Below are 20,801 nucleotides of genomic sequence, written 5' to 3' on the forward strand. Positions count from 1 at the left end.
ATTCCCAATTACAATTGAGTTAGGTCAAGGATCAACTTTAAGCCCTTATTTGTTCGCGTTTATCATGGATGATTTAATCAGAGACATTCAAGATGAGGTTACACCAAGGGGTCACCAAGTTTAAAACATGGGGTCTCCCCTCTCTTCTCCCTTTCTTATTTTTATATTTTCTAAGTGTGATTGAGCTTGTCCGAGACTCATTGAAGCTCTTGATTCCTTGATACTGTTGCTGTTGGTCTGAGACCTCCAACTACAGCCTGCGGCTCTGCTGTATTGGGGTTTTCTGGGCAGCAACCCAGATCTCCCTGTTGTTAGGTTACCTGAAGCCCATCTTCTGGGGACTCAACAGGCCACCCTAAAGGGTCACTCGACCTGGAGTTCAAGGCCATCTAAGGCCTGGATGTTGATTTTATCAGAAATCTCTCAAAATCTGACCTAATTCAAGATTTCATCTATCTTCTGATTTAGCCATGAACTCAGGCTAATATTTTGAGGTTTGAATCCTTCCATACCAACCCATTCAATGGTAATATTGATCCTATCTAACCTCTATTTCATGGCTCTTATTTGTGATTCTATTTTCTGATTTTGACCTAATCTATGCCTAGCCGATTGGGTGATTTGGGCTGCAATTTTTTGCCTACCTAGGCTATGTTATAGACCCCTATTGTTAGGTGATATTGGGATTCTAAGAGGGTAGTTTAGATACAGTTTTAGGGCTGTTTTGTATTCTGATATCTGTACTTACTGCAGTGTTTTATTGGAGTTATTTATTGATCCTAACTGGGGTTGGGTAGTCCTACCTACCCTTACATTAGCAATGATCCATGTATTCAACCCCATTTAGTTGGGATAAGGCTCAATTGTTGTTGTATCTATTGGCAGTCTTCTCTTCCTTTCTCCCTTCTCTCTTATTGTTCTCTTGGTAGATTATCACTGTTCTTCTTTCTTTTTTTCTTCTCTTCTTCTTTTTATTGGTTGTTCTAGGTTTGAAATTGCTACAGTTCGCATTACCCAAATACTCTTTTACCTTTTGGGGTGTCATTTACTGAAATATCCAGAGTCCACAACTTTTTATGCTTTTTTCCTTCATATGACTAGCACAATATAGCTTTTCAGCAGGAAATGTAGATCTGCTTTCATTAAGACATTATCCTACTGCTTTCACTGATTCATTATCCTACTAATTAAGTGTCTGGACATCTAAATAATATTCATTGTGTCTTGCATTGCGGATTGGTAAAAGCTTTCCAGCATGTTACTATAAGAAAAATCCAGATACTTATACTTTGGTTAGACTATCATTGTGGATTGGTATGTCATGCACATTGCTGGTAGCATGTGCTTTACTTGTTGCATTCTTTCTCTAAGTGACAATCCAAAGATGCAGGAGTAGCACTTCTGAGTTCTGACATTGCTTCTTTTCAGATGTAGACGTGCTTATGGTTATGGTTACAAATGAAGCTCAAGTTGAAAGTGTTTTATATGGAGATCTTGGTGCAGTGTCAGGTATTTTTTGAGTGAGTTGCTTTCATTTTTCATTTACAAAATTTATCCTCTAACAGCCTAACACTTATTTTTCCTTGTTGTATAGCCCTTCCAGCTGGAGCATCCATTATTCTTTCATCAACAGTGTCACCTGGATTTGTGATCCAACTAGAGCGAAGGTTACAAAGTAGGTTTTTAATCCCTTCTATGGATATGTATTCATAAATAGTTGATTGAGAGATGGTTCTTATTTGCAAAGTATTGATTGGCAACTTTTTTCCTGTAGATAGTTATAAAGATGCTATTCAATAAATAATACCTGCACCTGGAGATATTTCTATTGGCTTTCAAGTAGTTTAGTCGTAGCATTTTCCTTGTTCCATTATGTAGGAAAGTTTCACCTCTGATTCTTACTACTTGATTTTATTCACACACCTGCTTACATCTACTCCTGGTCTCCCATAGCTTCTAATTACTCTCTCTCTCTCTCTCTCTCTCTCTCTCTCTCTCTCTCTCTCTCTCTCTTGCATACACACATGTTCACACTTAAAAGTGTTGTTAATGGATACCCTAAATATAAATATATATATATATATATATATTTGGGGGGTGGGGGTGTCATGAAATATATAGTTGATTGCTAGATTATTGTGACCTATGAAATTTTTTTAGCTTCCTTCATGTGTATCCCAGAGAAATAGGTAGAAGAGGAATGGTTTGGTGTTAGTTGATACCTTAAGTATATAGTGATTATTGTGACCTGTGAAGTATTACTAGTTTCTTTCCGTCTTTGATTCTGTGTTGCCTATGTCTGGTGTTGGGAATTACACTCCTTTCTAACTGCTGTCTAGGACTCGACTCGACTCGACTCAACTCAACTATGTTGTTCCCAACTAAATGGGCCAGCTACATGGATCCTGTTTCACCATTCGATTTTATTCAAAGCCATACTTGGAGTCAAGCCTAATACATGCATTTCTTTTCCTTACCACTTCTCCCGAAGTCATTTTAGTCCTGCCCTTTTCTCATCTAGCTTCTCCAATTTGAATTATATCTCTCTTTTATGGTGCATTCAAATGTCTTCGTTGTCCATATCCATGTCATTTCAAATGACTGTCAACTTATCATATATTAGAGCTACTCCTAAATTTCCCCTAATGTGTAAATTCCTTATTTTATTTTTTCTAATTTTATCGCTTATCCATCTCAACATCCTCACATGCTACTCTACCTGTTATCTAGGAACCTAAATAAACTATCTTGTTACATCCATTGGTTTTAGTGGAATGCGATGAGAGATTCCTGGATATTATCCAAAAGTGTTGATCAATATTGTCCCAGACTACAGAACCGATTCTGTACAGAAAGATGGCAAAAGCAAAAGGAAGTGTCACATTCATTTTTCAGTGAATGCTGGTAGAGCATATGGAGATTGTTATGTAGTAAAGAAGTGGTGGAGAAAAGCAGATGATAGATTCCACTAGAAAATAAGAAGAGTTAAGAAACACATTAGAAAAATGGGATTAGGGTGTTGTGGTTGACATCTATGGGGGAAATTCAGGTTTGAGACCAGATATGGAAGTTGGAGGACAAGAAATTGATATATCAATAGAAGAGGAAATTGATTGAGGTAGTCTAAAGAGGGAATTAGCAAGATGTCTCATAAAGTGGTGTTCTGGGAGAAAAACCAGGATCTCTTATCTCAATACAGGTGATAAAATCTCTGAATTCTTCCATGAATTTGCAAATTCTAGACTCCCTTTACGAGATCCTATAGAACTTGAAATAAATTCTAACAGTATCCTTGGTGGAGCTTCAACTTTAAGTCTTCGCCAGGGAGCAGTTGTAGTGGTTATTTTTTATAATTATATTATAGGGATGAAGCTGTGAATGGTGTCAAGATTTTGGAACTGGATAGGTTTGTTATGGGTTCTTTCCTTCTAGGAGTTATGTTGGAAAGTGACAAAGATGATCTAGTGGAGGTGTCTGCTGAGTTTTATAGAACAGGAAAATAGGGTCAGGTATCGAATTTCACTTTCACAAGGTTAGGATGGAAACTTGTTTCCCTCCTCACTAATAGAGTGATGGTGCAAGTGTGGGTGGTTCTAACTGAGAATCTTTTGTGAGACTAATGGCTAGTCCTCTATAGTTTTGTATCTAATCAACTGTTTTGATGCAAAACATAAACATGGAAATCGAGAATCACCATGTGAGATTGACCCAAAAGCCTATGACAATGTGGAATGGAACTTCATGTAGGTCGTGGAAAAAATGGATTTTAGGGGTAGATGGAAAATGTGGGTTTTTAGACGCATGTCTTGTGTAGAGTGCTCTCTCCATATTAGTGGAATATAGAAATTACTAATCTAGTGTGATTGTGTTAGTTTTTTGGAAAGTTCCAAGGAGGCCAGGTGGGACATCTTGGGAGGTGTTTCAAGGGTTTTTGAAGCTATCCCAGTCTCCCTAGATTAGCCGTGAACACCAAAATGGGGTTATAAATTGGGCAGATGAAGTGATACCAGCACTCAAAAGTGCCTCGATTCTGGGAACTACATTGGTACCTTACTTCCTTATATATATATATAAATATAAACCAATACCCTGTTGATAGGGAAATGGTGTGTAGACTGAATATGGGGGCTTGGGGTTATAAAATTGAAGGAAATGAATTTTATTGAAGGTCAGTGGAGAACAAGAGGTATATTGGTGGAGAGAGGGAAATTAGAGGAATACAGTTGGTATGTTACTTTGGTAGATTACATCGTGATTGTTATATAGCTGTCTACTTCATGTTTTTGCTTGAAAACAGGTTTGTCAATCAAATGATTTATGTGAAGTAACAGGCTGCAAGGATCTATAAATCCTATCATGAAGTTGGTGTTACTGGTTAGGACCTTAGGAATAGACTTCTGCCTCGGATTTCTTCTCTATGATAGATAAGAAGTGCTACAATTTTGATGGATGAATCATTCCCATCTCCGCTTGAGTTGCTTATTATTTATAGTTTGTGACAGTACCTAGTACGTTTTTTGTGCAATATTATTTTTGTGTTAGGTTTGTGTATTCAAAGTTCTTGATGGCTGTCATGATTAGCCATTTCTTCATGTCATAGATGAACACAAGTATTTGAAGTTGGTGGATGCTCCTGTTTCCGGTGGTGTAGTGAAGGCCTCAATAGGAGCACTTACGGTATGAAACTTGAACAAGTTAGTTTGCTTAAATTTTATCAATGTTCTAGTTTCATCTCTTCTATGAGAGTATTGGTTTTGATTGTTATGATGTATGCTACAGTTTCTTCAAAGTGCAACAGATATTTAAATCCTAGTTTTTTGTTTTAATTAGATAATGGCTTCAGGTTCAGATGAATCTCTTAAGCATACTGGTTCTGTTCTGTCAGGTAATGAGCTTAATGGTTATATCCTGCTGGAAAGCTTTTTCTTCAGACCCTAAGTTTTTAATCAGATTGCTGTTGCTTTGCCTTTGCTTTTGCATGTGAACAGCCCTAAGTGAGAAGCTCTATATTATTAAGGGGGGTTGTGGAGCTGGAAGGTAATTCCTCTATGATCTCAAGTCTTGTAAATTTATTGGTTTCTCACAAATACAATGGCTTTCTTGCATATACGAAATCACATGGATGTTTATTCAAATGTACATACACTTGCATGAATATGTTTTACGTGCAAAATGCATTGTTTACTTCCATGACATAAAAATTACTAATTTTGTGCAATGAATTTTATGAACTTACACTTGTAAATCTGTTCTATAGTTCTGTAAAGATGGTCAATCAACTCCTTGCTGGAGTTCATATAGCATCAGCAGCTGAGGCAATGGCATTTGGTGCTCGATTGGGTCTTAATACCAGAACCTTGTTTGAGTTCATCAAAAATAGTGGAGGAACATCCTGGTATGTGCCCTACACTTCACAAAAAGTTTACTGCTGCAACTTTTTGGATATTACGATAATTTTGGGAAATATTATTTCCATTGGCTAATCCCTTAGTCCTTTTATCAAATAGGCAATGACTTCTATGATGATTAACATTTTTTGTTTGATATTTTACTCATATATTCATGTGCTAAGTCATGTCAATAGCTAGTGGTGAAATGCTGAATTAAATATGGGGATGGAGCATTTGTGTCTGCTCCTCATGGTTTTTAGCCATGCCTACCGCCTTATCAAAGAAGTACCTATTGGAAATTCCATGACATTGTAGTTATTAGAAGTTTACTATTTACATGATTTTGACTTGCATAACAGCAGTGATCAAATTGATGGGAGAAAAGTGGTGTAACATTTCGAGTTCATTCTATAGAAATCCCTCGCCATAAGTTAGGCTTACTCATTTCATTATTGCAAATGTATTCTCTCACATGAATGATTTAGTGATAGCAGATTGAGATAGGCTGTCATATCACTAGTACTCTGTGCTTTTCAAAGGTGCCTTGTCCGATATCTAATAGTTACAATGGAAAGAAATTTTCATTTATGAGAAATTATTAGGGCATACGTAATTGTTATGAACTAAAAAATCCAATCTATTTCCCCAAAATACTGTTGGCAGTATTTGTGGTCAGCAGCCCACAAACAAAATTGGTGGGTGGGGGCAACTATTTTGCCATGTGGATAGTGATGTCGCAATTCTGGCTGTTGGATAACTAGGAAATGGTCTTAATAGTCCACCTGTCAACTTTCAGCTTCAAATTCATTCATTTACCCTCCCATCTACTCCCGTCAATGTCCATGCACCCCTTATAGTCCCGTATACCCTCCTAATATTCCTGGATCTTTCCATGTTATGCTTTGCCATGTGGCCAACTCTGACTGGGCTGAAACTTGTGAGCAGGGGACCCTAGGGTAGTGTTCATGAAGTTTCAACCCCACATGATCTGCCACGTTAGGTGCCCACGCAATGTTTTTTTCTTGTAGGTTGCCGTTCAGCAAACTGCTCGTAGAAATATTTGTTATTAAAATATGACTGTAAGAGGTCCTACTTTAGGAAGTTGTGATTTGGTTTTATATATCCTTTTTTTTTTCAATACATTTGTTTTGCGAGATATCAAAATGAGTTTCATTACATGATCAGGAATAATGAGTTTTATTTATCTTTTTTGTGTTCTTGTATTTTTTAATACATGATGAGCATTTCATTTCTGGTACAGGATGTATGAGAATCGTGTGCCCCACATGTTGGACAATGATTATACTCCACATTCAGCTCTTGATATCTTTGTAAAGGATCTGGTATGAAATAATATCAATGTCATGTTTTATTTATTTATTTATTTTTTGAAACATCTCATTGAACAATAGTTTCCAGCCTGTAATTTCATGGCTATTATTTTTTACAGGGAATTGTTACCCAAGAGTGCTCAACACGTAAAATTCCACTTCTGATTTCTACTGTCGCTCACCAACTGTTTCTATCAGGTGTTAGAGCCAACAATTTTGATCCTTTCCTTACCTTATTTTATGTTTGTTCTTGTATAGCTCTATGTTTTTTTGTCTGAAAAAAAGGGGATAATTACTTTAATTATGAATTCCATTTCATATAATTTTTTAAATTTAGTTACTTGAAGATTATTGGTACCTAATCTGTATATTTTTTGCAAAGATTATGTGCATTTTTTTTTTGGGGGGGTGGGGGTTTCCAAATTAACTAGTCTCCTTGATCAACTTGAGGAGATCATCTGTCAGATATTTCTTCGTTTTATTAATTTTAGAAGTATTTGTATACTTAACTTTGGTTTCCTGTTTTCTTTTGTGTGCTGGATACTCTCATATCTATTCTTTGAGTTTTTAGCTTACATTCAGAAAACTTCATGTTTTACTGAGCAGGTTCTGCCGCTGGCTGGGGCCGGGTTGATGATTCCGGAGTAGTGAAGGTATGATCCAATATTGATATAGATAGTATTTGATTCTATTGAGTAATTCAGATGGTCAATATATGCACAAATCTTAAGGTATTTAATCCTAATTATGATCCAAATCAAATGTTTCTTCTTATTGGAAATGCATTAAATTACGGTTGAATGGCTACACGGCCCAAGGTTCTCAATGTTTGATGCCTGAAATGATAATTTTTTTTCATAATTTGATTCATGTACATGTATGAACCGTTTTTGCATATTTAATATGAGTTCTGGGGGTAATTGTATTATTTATAAGGGGAAGTACCTAAAAAATTGGGAACCCTGTGTTTTCTGTATTCTTGTTAGCCTACCATTTTTCTGTGATAACATATTTGAGTAAAATTCTTTGGTTCTCCTACAAATGAAATTTCTCGCTTATAATTCCTATTAAGCTGATGAAATGGAGGGATGCATTTGGAGTGTTGTGTGATCGACTTATCCCTTTAAAACTCAAAGGGAAATTTTATAGGACAGTTATACGACCAGCAATTGCATACATGGCTGAATGTTGGTCACTAAAAAAAACATGTAAAAACTTCATGTGGTTGAAATGAAAAGAGGATGTTACAGTGGATGAGTGGTAAAACTAGGAAAGATAAAATAACGAATGAACAAATTAGAGAAAACCTGGGCGCTGCCCCTATTCATGATAAGTTGGGAGAAACTCGTCTGAGGTGGCATGGACGTGCAATGGAGGCCTTCGAATGCTTCACTTCGAAGGAGCTAAAAGAACAGGCCTAAAATACCCATAGAAGAAGTGGTAAGGAAGGACATGTATAGGGTAGGAATGGAATCCTGTATGGCTTTGAATAGAGTGGGCTGAAGGAATAGGATCCATCTAGCCGACCCCATTTAGTTGTGGTAAGGCTGAGTGAGTAAGTAAGCTTATAATTCCTATTAACATATGCTAGTGAAAAATAAATTTCAATGTCAATATCTATCCTCAACAGTTTAATAATATTATTGCTATTCCTTGTCTTGATACCATTTTCAATTTCTTCATAACCTTTATGTGTATACTTCAAGAGTAATAGGGTATTCTGTTTATAATCCAAATCCACCCCTGTTTGATGGGTTTTATGGGCTCTGATTTGATTAGTTATGGTACAGCTTCCTGGTTTTGTGCCCTTGGGATTATTTGAGGGGACTTACTGTTTTTCTGGGTCTAGAAGACAAGACACTTCTGTGGTGAAAAGATATAAGCTGCACTAAAGAGAACTTCTGTGGCACAACGGTTAAGTTGCACTATTGCAACATGTTGGTCATAGGTTCAAAATCTGGAAGCCTCTTCTGCGAAGTAGGGGGTAAGGCTGCGTACAACTTGCCCCTCCCAGACCCCGCAGTAGCGAGAGCCTCATGCACTAGGTTGCTCTTTTTTTTTTTTTTTTTTTAAAGAGAACTTCGGGGTTCAGACCATGTTAACCATATTCACATCACTGGGCTGTATGATGGCTTCTGGGGCCCATTATGTTGGCATTTCTAGAAGATGGGATCTTTTTCTTTTCTAAGGTTTTTATATCTCTTTCCATGTTGATAGCTACAATGTAATGTAGGGAAACCATTATGTATTATGTTACAGAATGTTCACTGTTCTGATACAATATCATAAGGGTAAATATCCTTTCATAGCCATATTAAGGATGCCTTTCCTTAATGATTTACCCTTTTTGAGCTATATGGAGGAGTCCTTTGGTCAAACCAACTGGTGTCATGCTTTGGACCCACCATGTTATTGTTATGATATTTACCTGTATATTTTCAACTGTTCGACCAAAGTTAGCTAAGAAGTTGCCTTTCCACATGTGAAAATTGGATTTTTCTGGAATTAATCTGAATGATAGTTATCTGAAAATGGTAGATTTTCTCTTGATGCCGAGCTTTGAAGCATGAATGGGTGTGGATGAAGTCCTCTTTCAGAAATAAGTCGTTTTGTGAGTCCTGTGACCTTGAGGGTAAACTTGGTTTTTGTGCCTCTATTTGTCACATCTGGTATGAGAGAAATTTGAGCTGGATGAACAAGTCTCGAACGCGTCTACAAATTTGGAAGGCCATCTCTCTTGAGGTTCGTGGGACTTGGTTGTGACTTAATAGCAGTCCTTGACACTTCCAGAAACAGGCTTATTGCTATAGAGTGGAGGCTTCCTCTCTCTTTCTTGGCTATGTGCCCGTACCTAGGGGCTTGCCCTCCCTCTTGGGTGCTGTATTTATTTCTCTGTTCTCTTTGTTTTTCTTCCTCTCCCCCCCCCATTGGGTGGTTCTTTGCATCTCTTGTGCTTTTTTGAATATATTGCCTATTCACCCCAACCCCACACCCCCCCCAAAAAAAATAAATAAAAAATTCTGAATGATGGATGATGACATGTGAACTCATCTGCAAACATGGAATATTTTTCGCAATTAAGGATACCTTTTCCAATATTATTTTTTTTTATCAATAATATAATTTTCAGTATTAAAAGTAAACTCTGAAAACAATAATTACTTAAAGATCCATTGAGAATTAAAATTGTGTGGATGATGTTGTTCTGAAATGATTCATGGTCATATCAATAGTTGTGTTCATTTGGTTGTGTTGTTAAATTAAGAGAATTGAGCTCTTAAAAAATCTTGTTTGGATTTATGGGACAATTTAACTTGTACATCAATGTTTTTCAACTCTCTTTATTGTTCATGTTTAATCATGTATTTTTTAAAATTTCTTGGACTCTCATTGTAAAGATCCATTTTTCCCTAATATTTTCTTAAATTTCACTACAATGTGGAAATAATGCACAATTACTTCGAACCATATTCCAACAAAATTTACCATTATTGAATGTGTGACATTTCCCCCTATTTGTTCCTTCAAAACCTTGGTTGTCAACTGAATTTTTTTTTTATCTATTATAGGCATGCATGTTGTTATATCTAGTAATTAACTAGTGTCTTTAATCTCACCAATGACATGCAAATAGTATAGACTTGGATGTACTCTATTAGAATATTATTGTGAGAAGGAAGGAGGAGTCCTGCGGGTTGCACAGACTTCTCCCTCCTCCCTTGTTGGTTTCCTAAACCAATTAGGAAAGTCCTAGTAGAACTAGGACTGATGTTAGTGGTGTTAGTCTAGAAGTTAGTAATCCTAGTCAAACTTGGAGAGTCAAAGTCCAACTAGGATCGGTAGCTAGTTAGTTTTATATTATGTTTCTAGTCCTACTAGGACTGCTGTCCAGTCCTATTCACAGTTTATTTGTAAGAAGATATTGCTATATAATGAGAAGAAGAGGGCTGACCCAAAACACACGATTGGTTCTCCCTTTCACAAAGTCTCTCTCTCTCTCTCTCTCTCTCTCTCTCTCTTTTCTTATTTTACATGGTATCAGAGCTTAGTCTGATCTCTAAATAATTAAGACAGCCCCTTCGTTTTTAACAGCCTACAATCCAGTAACAATTGACTCCCATTAGTGGCTGTTACTGGTTCTTCTTAAAAGAACCCACGATTTTCCAGAGGGGGTGATTTTCATCCCCTATTTTTCTGGTTTGTATATGGAGGATTGATTGACTGAAATCAATCATATGATTTGAAGAATCTGCTCAGATTACTAATCGCTGGTTGGGGTTTTCTGGTTTGAAGACTGGACTATACACTCTTGGAGAAATCGATTGGTGTTTTCAGGGTTTTGGCTACTTACCAGAATTGGGTTTTCCCATATCTTCCAGGTGTGATCTTTGTTTGCAAATTCCTTTTAAAGTTTTCTTTGTCATCATATCAAGAACATCTAGTAAAATTTCAGCATCATTGGAGCAGTTTACACCCAACCGCAGGTATTCTCTCCCAGCCCCAGCCGCAGGGTTATTTTATCCCTAATAATCTTTTTTTTTTTTTTTTTTGTGACAATTTTGGAACTATTTCTCTGTGGGTTGCTTTCATCTTGTGGGGTTATTTCTGGGTCAGTTTCTTAAACATTTTTAGTTGTAATTCCTCATAGGTGGAGTCCCAAAACTTAACAATCTCTATGGGTGAAATTATCTGAGTCCCAAAACTTAACAAACTCCATGGGCAGAGTCCCAAAACATTTTTGGTTGTTGATTTTATTGAAGTTTGGCTAGAGGTTTGGTTTGCTATCTTATTTTGATAGGTTAAATATATAAGATCAATCAATTGTGTGGTCTAACAAGGAGGTTAGATCGATTTTCTGGTTTACTGTTTTGTGCATTGTTGTGCATTAATGGCTGACAAGGAAGGAAAGAATGTGGTCACTGAGGTGATATCTTCATCATCACATAAGATTACAGAAAAGAAACTTGCGGGAGCTGCCAATTTTCAATAGTGGAAGAAAATTGTGCAGCTTGATTTAACTGGTCGAGATCTATAGGATCACCTAACAAAGGAGAAACTTGCTAATGACACTACGTGGGATACGGTTGATGCATGTATTTTGGGATAGCTATTGAACTCAATGGATAACTCCATAGTTTATGTTGTTACCCACATCGATACTGTGAAGGAACTATGGGACTATTTGAATGTTCTGTATTCTGGACAGAACAACCACTCTCGCATCTATGAGCTGTGTCAGGAATTTTATCATACTGATAGGAAGGGTCGGCCTTTAACTCAGTCCATGGTTTGAAGTATCGGTGCGTATCGTGCCGTATCGGCTGATACGTATCCGTATCGGTAGGCATCGGCACGATACATACCGATACGATACATGAAAAATTTAAAACCTTATGTATCGATACGTATCCTACGATACGCATCGATACGCACCGATACACCACCGATACGCACCGATACTCACCGATACGTACCGATACTCTATGAAAAATTTAAAATTGAAGTGAAATGTACGTTTCGGTATGTATCGATATGTATCGGTATATATCGGTATGTATCGATCGTATCGGTATGTATCGATCGATATACACCGATACGTACCGATACGGTCATAAAATGGCCAAAATGGGTAATTTTTTAGAAAAACACAATTTTTTGAGGTGTTTTTGTTCCAAAATTACTGTCAACCATTTTTCTCTTACTAAAGTGGAAATCAAGGTTGGGAACAAGGATTTTACATTTATGGGACAATTACAAACCTTGGATTCTTAGTGCGATACTCTCAATTTACTGTTGATGCATAATACATGTTATATCTAACTTTTTTTAACTGTTTTTTTATGCAAAAGTGTATAAAAAAGTGTTTCCTATCCATTTATATGCGTATCTTAGCGTATCTCCGATACGATACGATACCCTCCGATACGTATCTTAATTTTGGCCGACCGATACGACGACCGATACCGATACTTTAATCCTTGACTCAGTCTTTTGCTGATTTCAAGAGAATGTATGAAGAGCTAAATTCTCTACTCCCTATTAGTAGCGATGTGAAGAAGATGCAAAACCAGCGGGAGCAACTTGCAGTTATAGGCTTTTTGGGAGGTCTTGGAATAGAATATGACTCTGTTCGTTCTTAGATTCTTGGAGGTGACAAGGTGGCATCTCTTACAGATATCTTTTCCCGAGTCCTACGGGTATCTCGAGAGAATTCTCATGATTCTATTCTAGTGGAAAACTCCGCACTTGCAGCACAGAGTAATAATCGTGGAGCTTCACGTGGTATAGGTAATGATGGCAATAAGGGACAATTTACTGGGAACTCCTCAGATAGTTCAGGGGCAGTATGCACATGCCACCATTGTGGTAAACCCACACATCCAACGCTTCTGTTGGAAACTTTATGGAAAACCCCCTCAAAAGCAGTTTGCCAATTCAGCTACAATTAATGAACCTTCTCAGCCTATACAATCTGAGGGTAAGATGGTCAAAATAATCGATGAAGAATTTGCATGGTACAGTCAGTTTCAGACTCAAGCACCACAGCCTTCCACTGCTACTCTTGTTCAGACAGGTAATGTCATTTCATGTCTCTCCTCTTCTTCTTGCCCCCTGGATAATTGATTCAGGTGCATCGGATCACATGTCTGGTATTTCAGGTATATTTTCTACTTTTAAGAAATCCTCTGCTAATGTCACATTGGCCAATGACTCAATTGCTAAGGTCAATGGTATTGGCATTGTTTGTCTTAATATCTCCTTATCGTTATCATCTGTTCTTTATTTGCCACAATTACCGTTCAACCTTCTGCCTGTAAGTAAGTTCACACAAGCTTACAATTGTTTTATAACCTTTTTCTCCGACTCATGTGTCTTTCAGGATCTTACGATGAAGAAGATGCTTGGTAGAGGTCGTAGGGTTGGGGGACTATATCTTTTTTAAGACAATTCACCTTCCATAGCCTGTTCGGGTACTCTCACTCCGCATTAGGTTCAATGCCGGTTGGGCCATCCTTCTTTACAAAGTTTACAGAAACTTGATCCCAGTTTTAACTCTCTTTCTGGTTTAGAATGTGAATCATGTCAGCTTGGAAAACTACATTGTGTCAGTTATTCCTCTCGGGTCAATAAACGGTCTGCATCCCCTTTTGCTTTGGTTCATTCGGATGTATGGGGCCCTTGTCCTATAATGTCCAAGTTAGGCTTTAAGTATTTCGTTACCTTTGTTGATGACTACTCCATGATGACGTGGATTTTTTTAATGAAACTGAATTATTTGCTATCGTTTGTGCATTTGTTTCTGAAATTCAAAATCAATTTAATGTGACTATCAAAATTCTACGAAGTGATAATGCAAAAGAGTATTTTTCTGGTCCATTTTCTCAGTTTATGGCTGGTTGTGGCATGATACACTAGTCTTCTTGTTCAGACACTCCTCAACAAAATGGAGTGGCTGAAAGAAAGAATCGTCATTTGATGGAGGTTGCTCGGTCACTTATGTTTAAAATGAAGGTAGCCAAATACTTTTGGCTGATGTAGTTCTCACTGCCTGTTATCTTATTAATCGTATGCCTTCCTCTATTTTGTGTGGTGGTATTCCCCATTCTTTATTATTTCCTTCCTATCCACTTTTTGTTCTTCCCCCTTGCGTTTTTGGTTGTGTTTGTTTTATTCGTGATCATCATCCGAGTTTATCAAAGTTGGATTCTCGTGCTATTAAGTGTCTCTTTTTGGGTTACTCACGTACCCAAAAGGGATACCGGTGTTATTCTCCTGTTCTTAAAAAATACTTTGTTGCTGCCGATGTGTCCTTTGAGTCCACACCCTACCCAAATGAGTCATTTGTTTTGTCTGAGTTGGATGATGATCTTCCACTTTATGTTATCTATTATTCTGATCAACAGGTTGCCACAGAGGAAGAATTGCTACCACCACCACCTCCTCCACCAGTTGCTCCACAGGTTTATACTCATCGTGTTCGGGAAACGTCAACACCCCCTCTCCCTACGAAACCTACCTTATCATCTTCGCCTACAGATCCTACTCCAGGTACTCCTCTTTCTGATTTAGACCTTCCTATTGCACAACGTAAGGGTGTTAGGAGTTGTACCCAACATCCTATTGCTGACTTTGTGTCTTGTTCTGGCCTATCGTCTACTTTTCATTCTTGTCTTTCCACTATTTCTTGTCATCCTGTTCCTAAGAATCTTGTAGAGGCATTATCTAGTCCTGGCTGGAGGACAGCTATGAAAGACGAACTGCTTGCCTTGGAAAAAAACCAGACTTGGGATCTTATTCCGTTGCCACCTGACAAGAAGGCTATTGGTTGTTGTTGTGGTTAAGGTTAACCCTGATGGGTCTCTTGCTCGTTCGAAGGCTCGGCTGGTCGCAAAGGGGTATGCCTAGGTTTATGGCGTTGATTATCTGGATACCTTCTCCCTTGTTGCCAAACTGGCCTCTATTCGTGTTTTGATTTCTCTTGTCATCTCATTGGCCAGTATTTCAGCTTGATGTGAAGAATGCTTTTCTTCGTGGTGATTTGCATAAGGACGTGAATATGGAGCAACTTCTGGGGTTTGTTGCTCAGGGGGAGTGTGGAACGGTGTGCAAGCTCAAGAAGTCCTTGTATGGGCTGAAACAATCTCCTCGAGCGTGGTTTGGTAGGTTCACTGATGTGGTTTGTGCATTTGGACTGTCAAGGTGTGACAGTGATCATTCTGTGTTTTATCAGAAGTCTGATGCAAGGAGGATATTTCTGGTTGTATATGTTAATGACATTGCCATTACCGGAGATGATGTTGAAGGAATCCAAAGTTTGAAAGCACATTTGCAGCAACACTTTCAAACTAAGGATCTGGGACGGTTAAAGTAGTTCTTAGGAATTGAAGTTGCTCAGTCAAGGAAGGGAATTTCTTTGTCTCAGAGAAAGTACGTTTTTGACCTAGTTTCAGAAACAGCTATGTTAGGAACCAAACCCATTGACACTCCAATGGATCCAAACGTGAAACTTATGCCTGAAGGAGGTGATGTGTTGGAAGATCCTGAGAAATACAAAAGACTGGTGGGAAAACTGAATTATTTGACTGTGACTCAACCTGACATTGTCTTCCCTATCAGTGCTGTGAGTCAGTTTCTTTCGTCTCCACGAACTTCACATTGGGATGTTGTTGTTCGTATTCTAAGGTATCTTAAGAAAGCTCCAGGACGTGGTCTGTTGTACTCAGATCATGGACGTAATTGTATTGAAGGGTTTTGTGATGCTGATTAGGCTGGTTCACCTATTGATAGGAGGTCAACTACAGTATACTGTACTTTTGTTGGTGGAAATCTTGTGTCTTGTAAAAGCAAGAAACAAGATGTTGTGGCAAGGTCTCGCGTTGAGTCTGAGTATCGTTCCATGGCTCATGTTACTTGTGAGTTGATGTGAGTAAAGCAGCTTTTGACGGAACTTGGATTCGAATGCACTTCCTCTATGCAGTTGTGGTGTGATAACCAAGCTGCTATTCATATTGCGTCTAATCCAGTGTTCCATGAAAGGACAAAACATATTGAGGTCGACTGTCACTTTGTTCGTGAAAAGTTACAATAAGGAGTTATTTCTACAAGTCATGTTCGTATAGGAGAACATCATGCAAATGTTTTTACTAAGTCCTTAGGGGGTGGTAGAGTGGACTATATTTGTAATAAGCTGGGCATGATTAACATCTATGCTCCAGCTTGCAGGTTGTGCAGACTCCTCCCTCCTCCCTTGTTGGTTTCCTAAACCAATTAGGAAAGTCCTAGTAGAACTAGGACTGATGTTAGTGGTGTTAGTCTAGAAGTTAGTAATCCTTGTCAAACTTGGAGAGTCAAAGTCCAACTAGGATTGGTAGCTAGTTAGTTTTGTATTATGTTTCTATGTTTCTAGTCCTACTAGGACTGCTGTCCAGTCCTATTCACAGTTTATTTTTAAGAAGATATTGCTATATAATGAGAAGAAGAGGGCTGACCCAAAACACACGATTGGGTCTCCCTTTCACAAAGTTGTTTTCTCTCTCTCTCTCTCTCTCGTTTTCTCTCTCTTTTTTCTTATTTTACATACTTGAAAGACCATGATAGATGATCCAGGATAAGAGGTTCATTTTCAGTTTGATCATGCATCTGCAGGTGTATGAGACACTGGCGGGGGTTAAAGTTGAAGGGAAACTTCCAGTCCTTAACAAAGATATTGTTTTGAGATCTATTCCAACTGAGTGGCCAACTGATCCCATCGAAGATATCTGCAGACTGGATCAGAATGCTTCAAAGACTTTGGTTGTTCTGGATGATGACCCAACTGGAACTCAAACTGTTCATGACATTGAAGTCCTAACAGAATGGTGATTGTCCTTGATTTAATTGTTCCAAGTTACTGCTGTTTCCATAAAATTCTGTTTTATTTGAGGTGTTTTAAGTAGTGCTCTCATCCCATTATAAAATGAAATGATGACCTGAACAGTGCCATCTAAATAACATCTATCATATTTGCCAGAAAATGTAGCAGGAGGATAATGATGGTATATTACTTTTTTTTATGCAGGAGTGTCGAATCACTTGTTGAACAGTTTGAAAGAAAACCTAAATGCTTTTTTATCTTGACTAATTCCAGATCACTGAGTTCAGACAAGGTAAAAAACTTTCATCTAACGGGCCATTTTTCTCAATGTTTACAAAGGCTTAAATACTTAGCTGACAGAAATAAGACCATACAGTACCTTTTGCTTGCTTGTTGAATTTTATTCTGAGTCCGCATTTGATTTTTCCAGGCTGTTGCATTGATAAAAGATATCTGTGGAAACTTAGAAACTGCAGCTAAATCAGTTGAGAACATAGGCTATACAGTGGTATTGAGAGGAGATTCAACACTTCGTGGTCACTTTCCAGAGGCAAGACCTGTGTACTCTAGTTCTTTATGAATGTGTTACATACTCAAATTCAATCTTTTAATTTTATTATCATGACATCTGTTGCCTGATTTCTCTAGGAAGCGGATGCAGCTGTTTCAGTGCTGGGTAGGATGGATGCATGGATTATTTGCCCTTTCTTTCTTCAAGGAGGACGCTTTACCATTGATGATGTACACTATGTGGCAGATGCTGATAGGTATCTTTCACATTGACCTCTACTTTGTGCATTTTAGTTTTGCTTTCTGAGTCCTGACACTAATGCTTAATCTCTGTGAGTTAGGCTTGTTCCTGCAGGAGACACTGAATTTGCTAAAGATGCTGCCTTTGGGTATAGATCTTCAAACCTCCGTGAGGTCTGTTTCTACCCATGATTTGCAGAATATTGTACTTATTTTTGTTATAAACATATAAGCCATAAGTGATTGTATTATCGTCTTTTTTGTAATTTACATGCTCAGTGGGTTGAGGAGAAAACTAAAGGTCGGGTACCAGCCAGCAGTGTTGCGTCTATTTCCATTCACCTATTGAGAAAAGGGGGACCAAGTGCTGTTTGTGAACATCTTTGCAGGTTGAACAAGGTAGCTGTGGAGTAGTTCTTCATTAATCAGTAGTTAGGTTATTTATATATGTGAATTGGTTTCCTTTTGTTTTTTTATATTAACCCCATCTATATAAGGAACACGTAACATCTCATTCTATAGATTTAATTATCCCTTGCCTCTTTTTTGGGTCTTGTGTGAGATTTCTGAACCCCACTGTTGATATCATAATAGACTAAAAACCAAATGCTCGAACTGGTTAGGCGACAATTCAGTTTTACTACTTTTTGTGAGCTGGAGTAGAGTGCCCATGCTTTTATAGGATCAAATCATTGAGGTTGAATGAGTTTGACATGGTACTGACATTGTGATCCTCTTACTATTTTTGGTACCCGTTATTTGTGGAATCTACCACTTAACTCCTCTTTAGAAAAGAAAACTAATTTTTGCATTGACACAAAGTGCTGCTTCACTTCAATATAGAGATTTTCCTTGACTTCCCAACTTCGTGGATATGTTCAATTTCATTCTGCATTTTCTTTGCGAAACTGTACTTACCCTTTCAATAAGGCAGTAAAGGAAAGATGGAAAGGAGAAAAAAAGTTGTTTATATTTGTCAAAGAAGACCTGATTGCTGGATTTCAAATCCAAGGCTGTCTTTGAAAATATGATCTTGCTATGTGTCTTTCAAGTTTTACTTGTAATGGAATTTCTTATAGAAAAGCATTTAGGAATGAACAAAACTGGAAGGGAGTTTCCCAAAGAGAGGGGGCAAACGGAAAAGAACCATATACTTTAATCATAGAACCTGCTACAAAAACCATATGCAGTTAACAGCTACAAACACCTACCAAAAAGTCCGGATTGACATGGTAATGTAGAACTAGGTTGACAAGCCAAACCAAGCTCACAACTGTAGGATACTTTAATCAAGGAACAACCGATAATCAAGGTATAACAGCAATACAGAGCAAATCAGATTAAGAGAAGAGATCAGGTCTGGAAATCAAGCCTGCCAATTCCAGAAATTAAGGTTTCTGAGACCAGAGTAGAGCTAGATGAGTAGGGTAGCTAGGTTACTGAATAGGGCCAAGAATCACTCATCAAACATGTCTAGACTTCATATAAGTATATAACCAGAGGTATGCAGATCCATTAAATCAATCTCTGTTTCAGGCCTGAAAACAGAGCAGAAATCACTGCAGGACAAGAACTTGGTGATTTCTTATATTTCACCAACCACAGCTCAGAATGACCTGAAAATTGGATCGAAGGGGTGCCTTAATGGGTGGATGGTTCGACCCAAATATCATCCCTGGAGGATGGCTGGTTTGCTCTAGAGAGTTATGGATTGGTGCACAAGTAACTCAGAAAATTCTGGGCAGAACTGAATGTAAAACTGAAACTGATACCTGTAAGAACTTGAGCAGATCAGTAACAACTTGGATAGTTGAGAGGAGAAGAAGATAAGTTAGGAAGAGGACCTCTCAGGCTTCACATCGCAAAGAGTCACTGGATCACACACCAGTGACCAGTCCATCTACTTTGATCAAACACAAAGCAAGTTCTCAGTAAGAGAAGAAGAAGCAGCAGCAGCAGCTAGGTAGTTTCTATAAATCATGGGAGGCTAGAGGCCCTCCTATGCTTTATTTATAATGTTTGATGGGCTAGGGAATTACAAAATAGAAGGTTCCATAAAAAGAAACCTTAATTGGACTCCTAATACAGTAGTTACTAAAATCTGAAATAGAAACTGCTGAAAAGGAAACTAAGAGCTTTAAGAAACTTGTCCTCTAAGAACAAACTAAACCAAGCCACATAATAAACAAACCAAAATAAAACCCCATCTAATTAAAATCATGAGCTGCTTGGGCAGCCCCTAAGCAACCTGGTCGACAGTGCCCTCTTCTGTCATCTTGTGTATGTCTTCAGTGCTGATCACATGGAAAATGAAAGGTTGAAAAGAGGAAAAACCAGAGAAAGAGAGATAATAATCAATGTTTCCCTACTTAAAAAAATGAAAGAAAGAAAAAGTAATTATCAGGGAGATAGAATTGTTGTTATATTTTGTTTTCCAATTTTGAATCGTATGCTTTATGTAAGGGTGAAAAGGAAAATGTATACAAATATCAATTTTTTCTACATGATGAATGCACTGATTCAAATCATGATTAGCAGTATCACCAAGTTATTTCCCATGTAACAAGGAAGCATCATTTTTCAAAATTCTGCCTTGTCAATACACATATCATGTTCTTCAACAGGGTGAATCATTCATTCTAAAGATGAATGACTCACCAAGTTCCTTACCATGTAAAAATGATGCTTCACTTTTAAAAATCTGCCATGTCAGTGTTTCCATGTCTATGTTGGAAATCAACACTTAAATTTCAATATAGAACCTTACATTATTTTCCCAGCCGGTGCAGTCTCTGACTACACGCCATGTCCATGCCTTCATTACTGAGGTCCCCTCAAGAAAAAATATACCCATGTTTCCACGTTATGTGATTTGGTGATGCTTTTGCCCTCATCAAGCTGTGGAGTGCTTTTCTTGCAAATGTACCCAAGTGTCTTATGTCATACGGAGTAATGGAGAACATAAAGAATTTTTTG

The 20,801-nt window shown here is 37.8% G+C and overlaps 1 protein-coding gene across 1 annotated transcript in view; it reads left to right on the forward strand.

The window, feature by feature from the left end:
- LOC122080300 overlaps positions 1–20,801 on the forward strand; it is a 48,400-nt gene that overhangs the window by 19,361 nt on the left and 8,238 nt on the right. Inside the window, exons 14-28 of the mRNA XM_042647255.1 lie at positions 1,429–1,509; positions 1,595–1,675; positions 4,601–4,677; positions 4,831–4,885; positions 4,989–5,037; positions 5,258–5,395; positions 6,652–6,733; positions 6,841–6,919; positions 7,328–7,374; positions 16,868–17,079; positions 17,280–17,367; positions 17,506–17,625; positions 17,724–17,842; positions 17,927–17,999; positions 18,105–18,224. Coding sequence (XP_042503189.1) covers positions 1,429–1,509; positions 1,595–1,675; positions 4,601–4,677; positions 4,831–4,885; positions 4,989–5,037; positions 5,258–5,395; positions 6,652–6,733; positions 6,841–6,919; positions 7,328–7,374; positions 16,868–17,079; positions 17,280–17,367; positions 17,506–17,625; positions 17,724–17,842; positions 17,927–17,999; positions 18,105–18,224 — 1,421 coding nt within the window. The remainder of the gene's footprint in view (positions 1–1,428; positions 1,510–1,594; positions 1,676–4,600; positions 4,678–4,830; positions 4,886–4,988; positions 5,038–5,257; positions 5,396–6,651; positions 6,734–6,840; positions 6,920–7,327; positions 7,375–16,867; positions 17,080–17,279; positions 17,368–17,505; positions 17,626–17,723; positions 17,843–17,926; positions 18,000–18,104; positions 18,225–20,801) is intronic.

The sequence above is a fragment of the Macadamia integrifolia genome, chromosome 5 (genome assembly GCF_013358625.1).
Source record: "Macadamia integrifolia cultivar HAES 741 chromosome 5, SCU_Mint_v3, whole genome shotgun sequence".
Classification (NCBI taxonomy): Eukaryota; Viridiplantae; Streptophyta; class Magnoliopsida; order Proteales; family Proteaceae; genus Macadamia; species Macadamia integrifolia.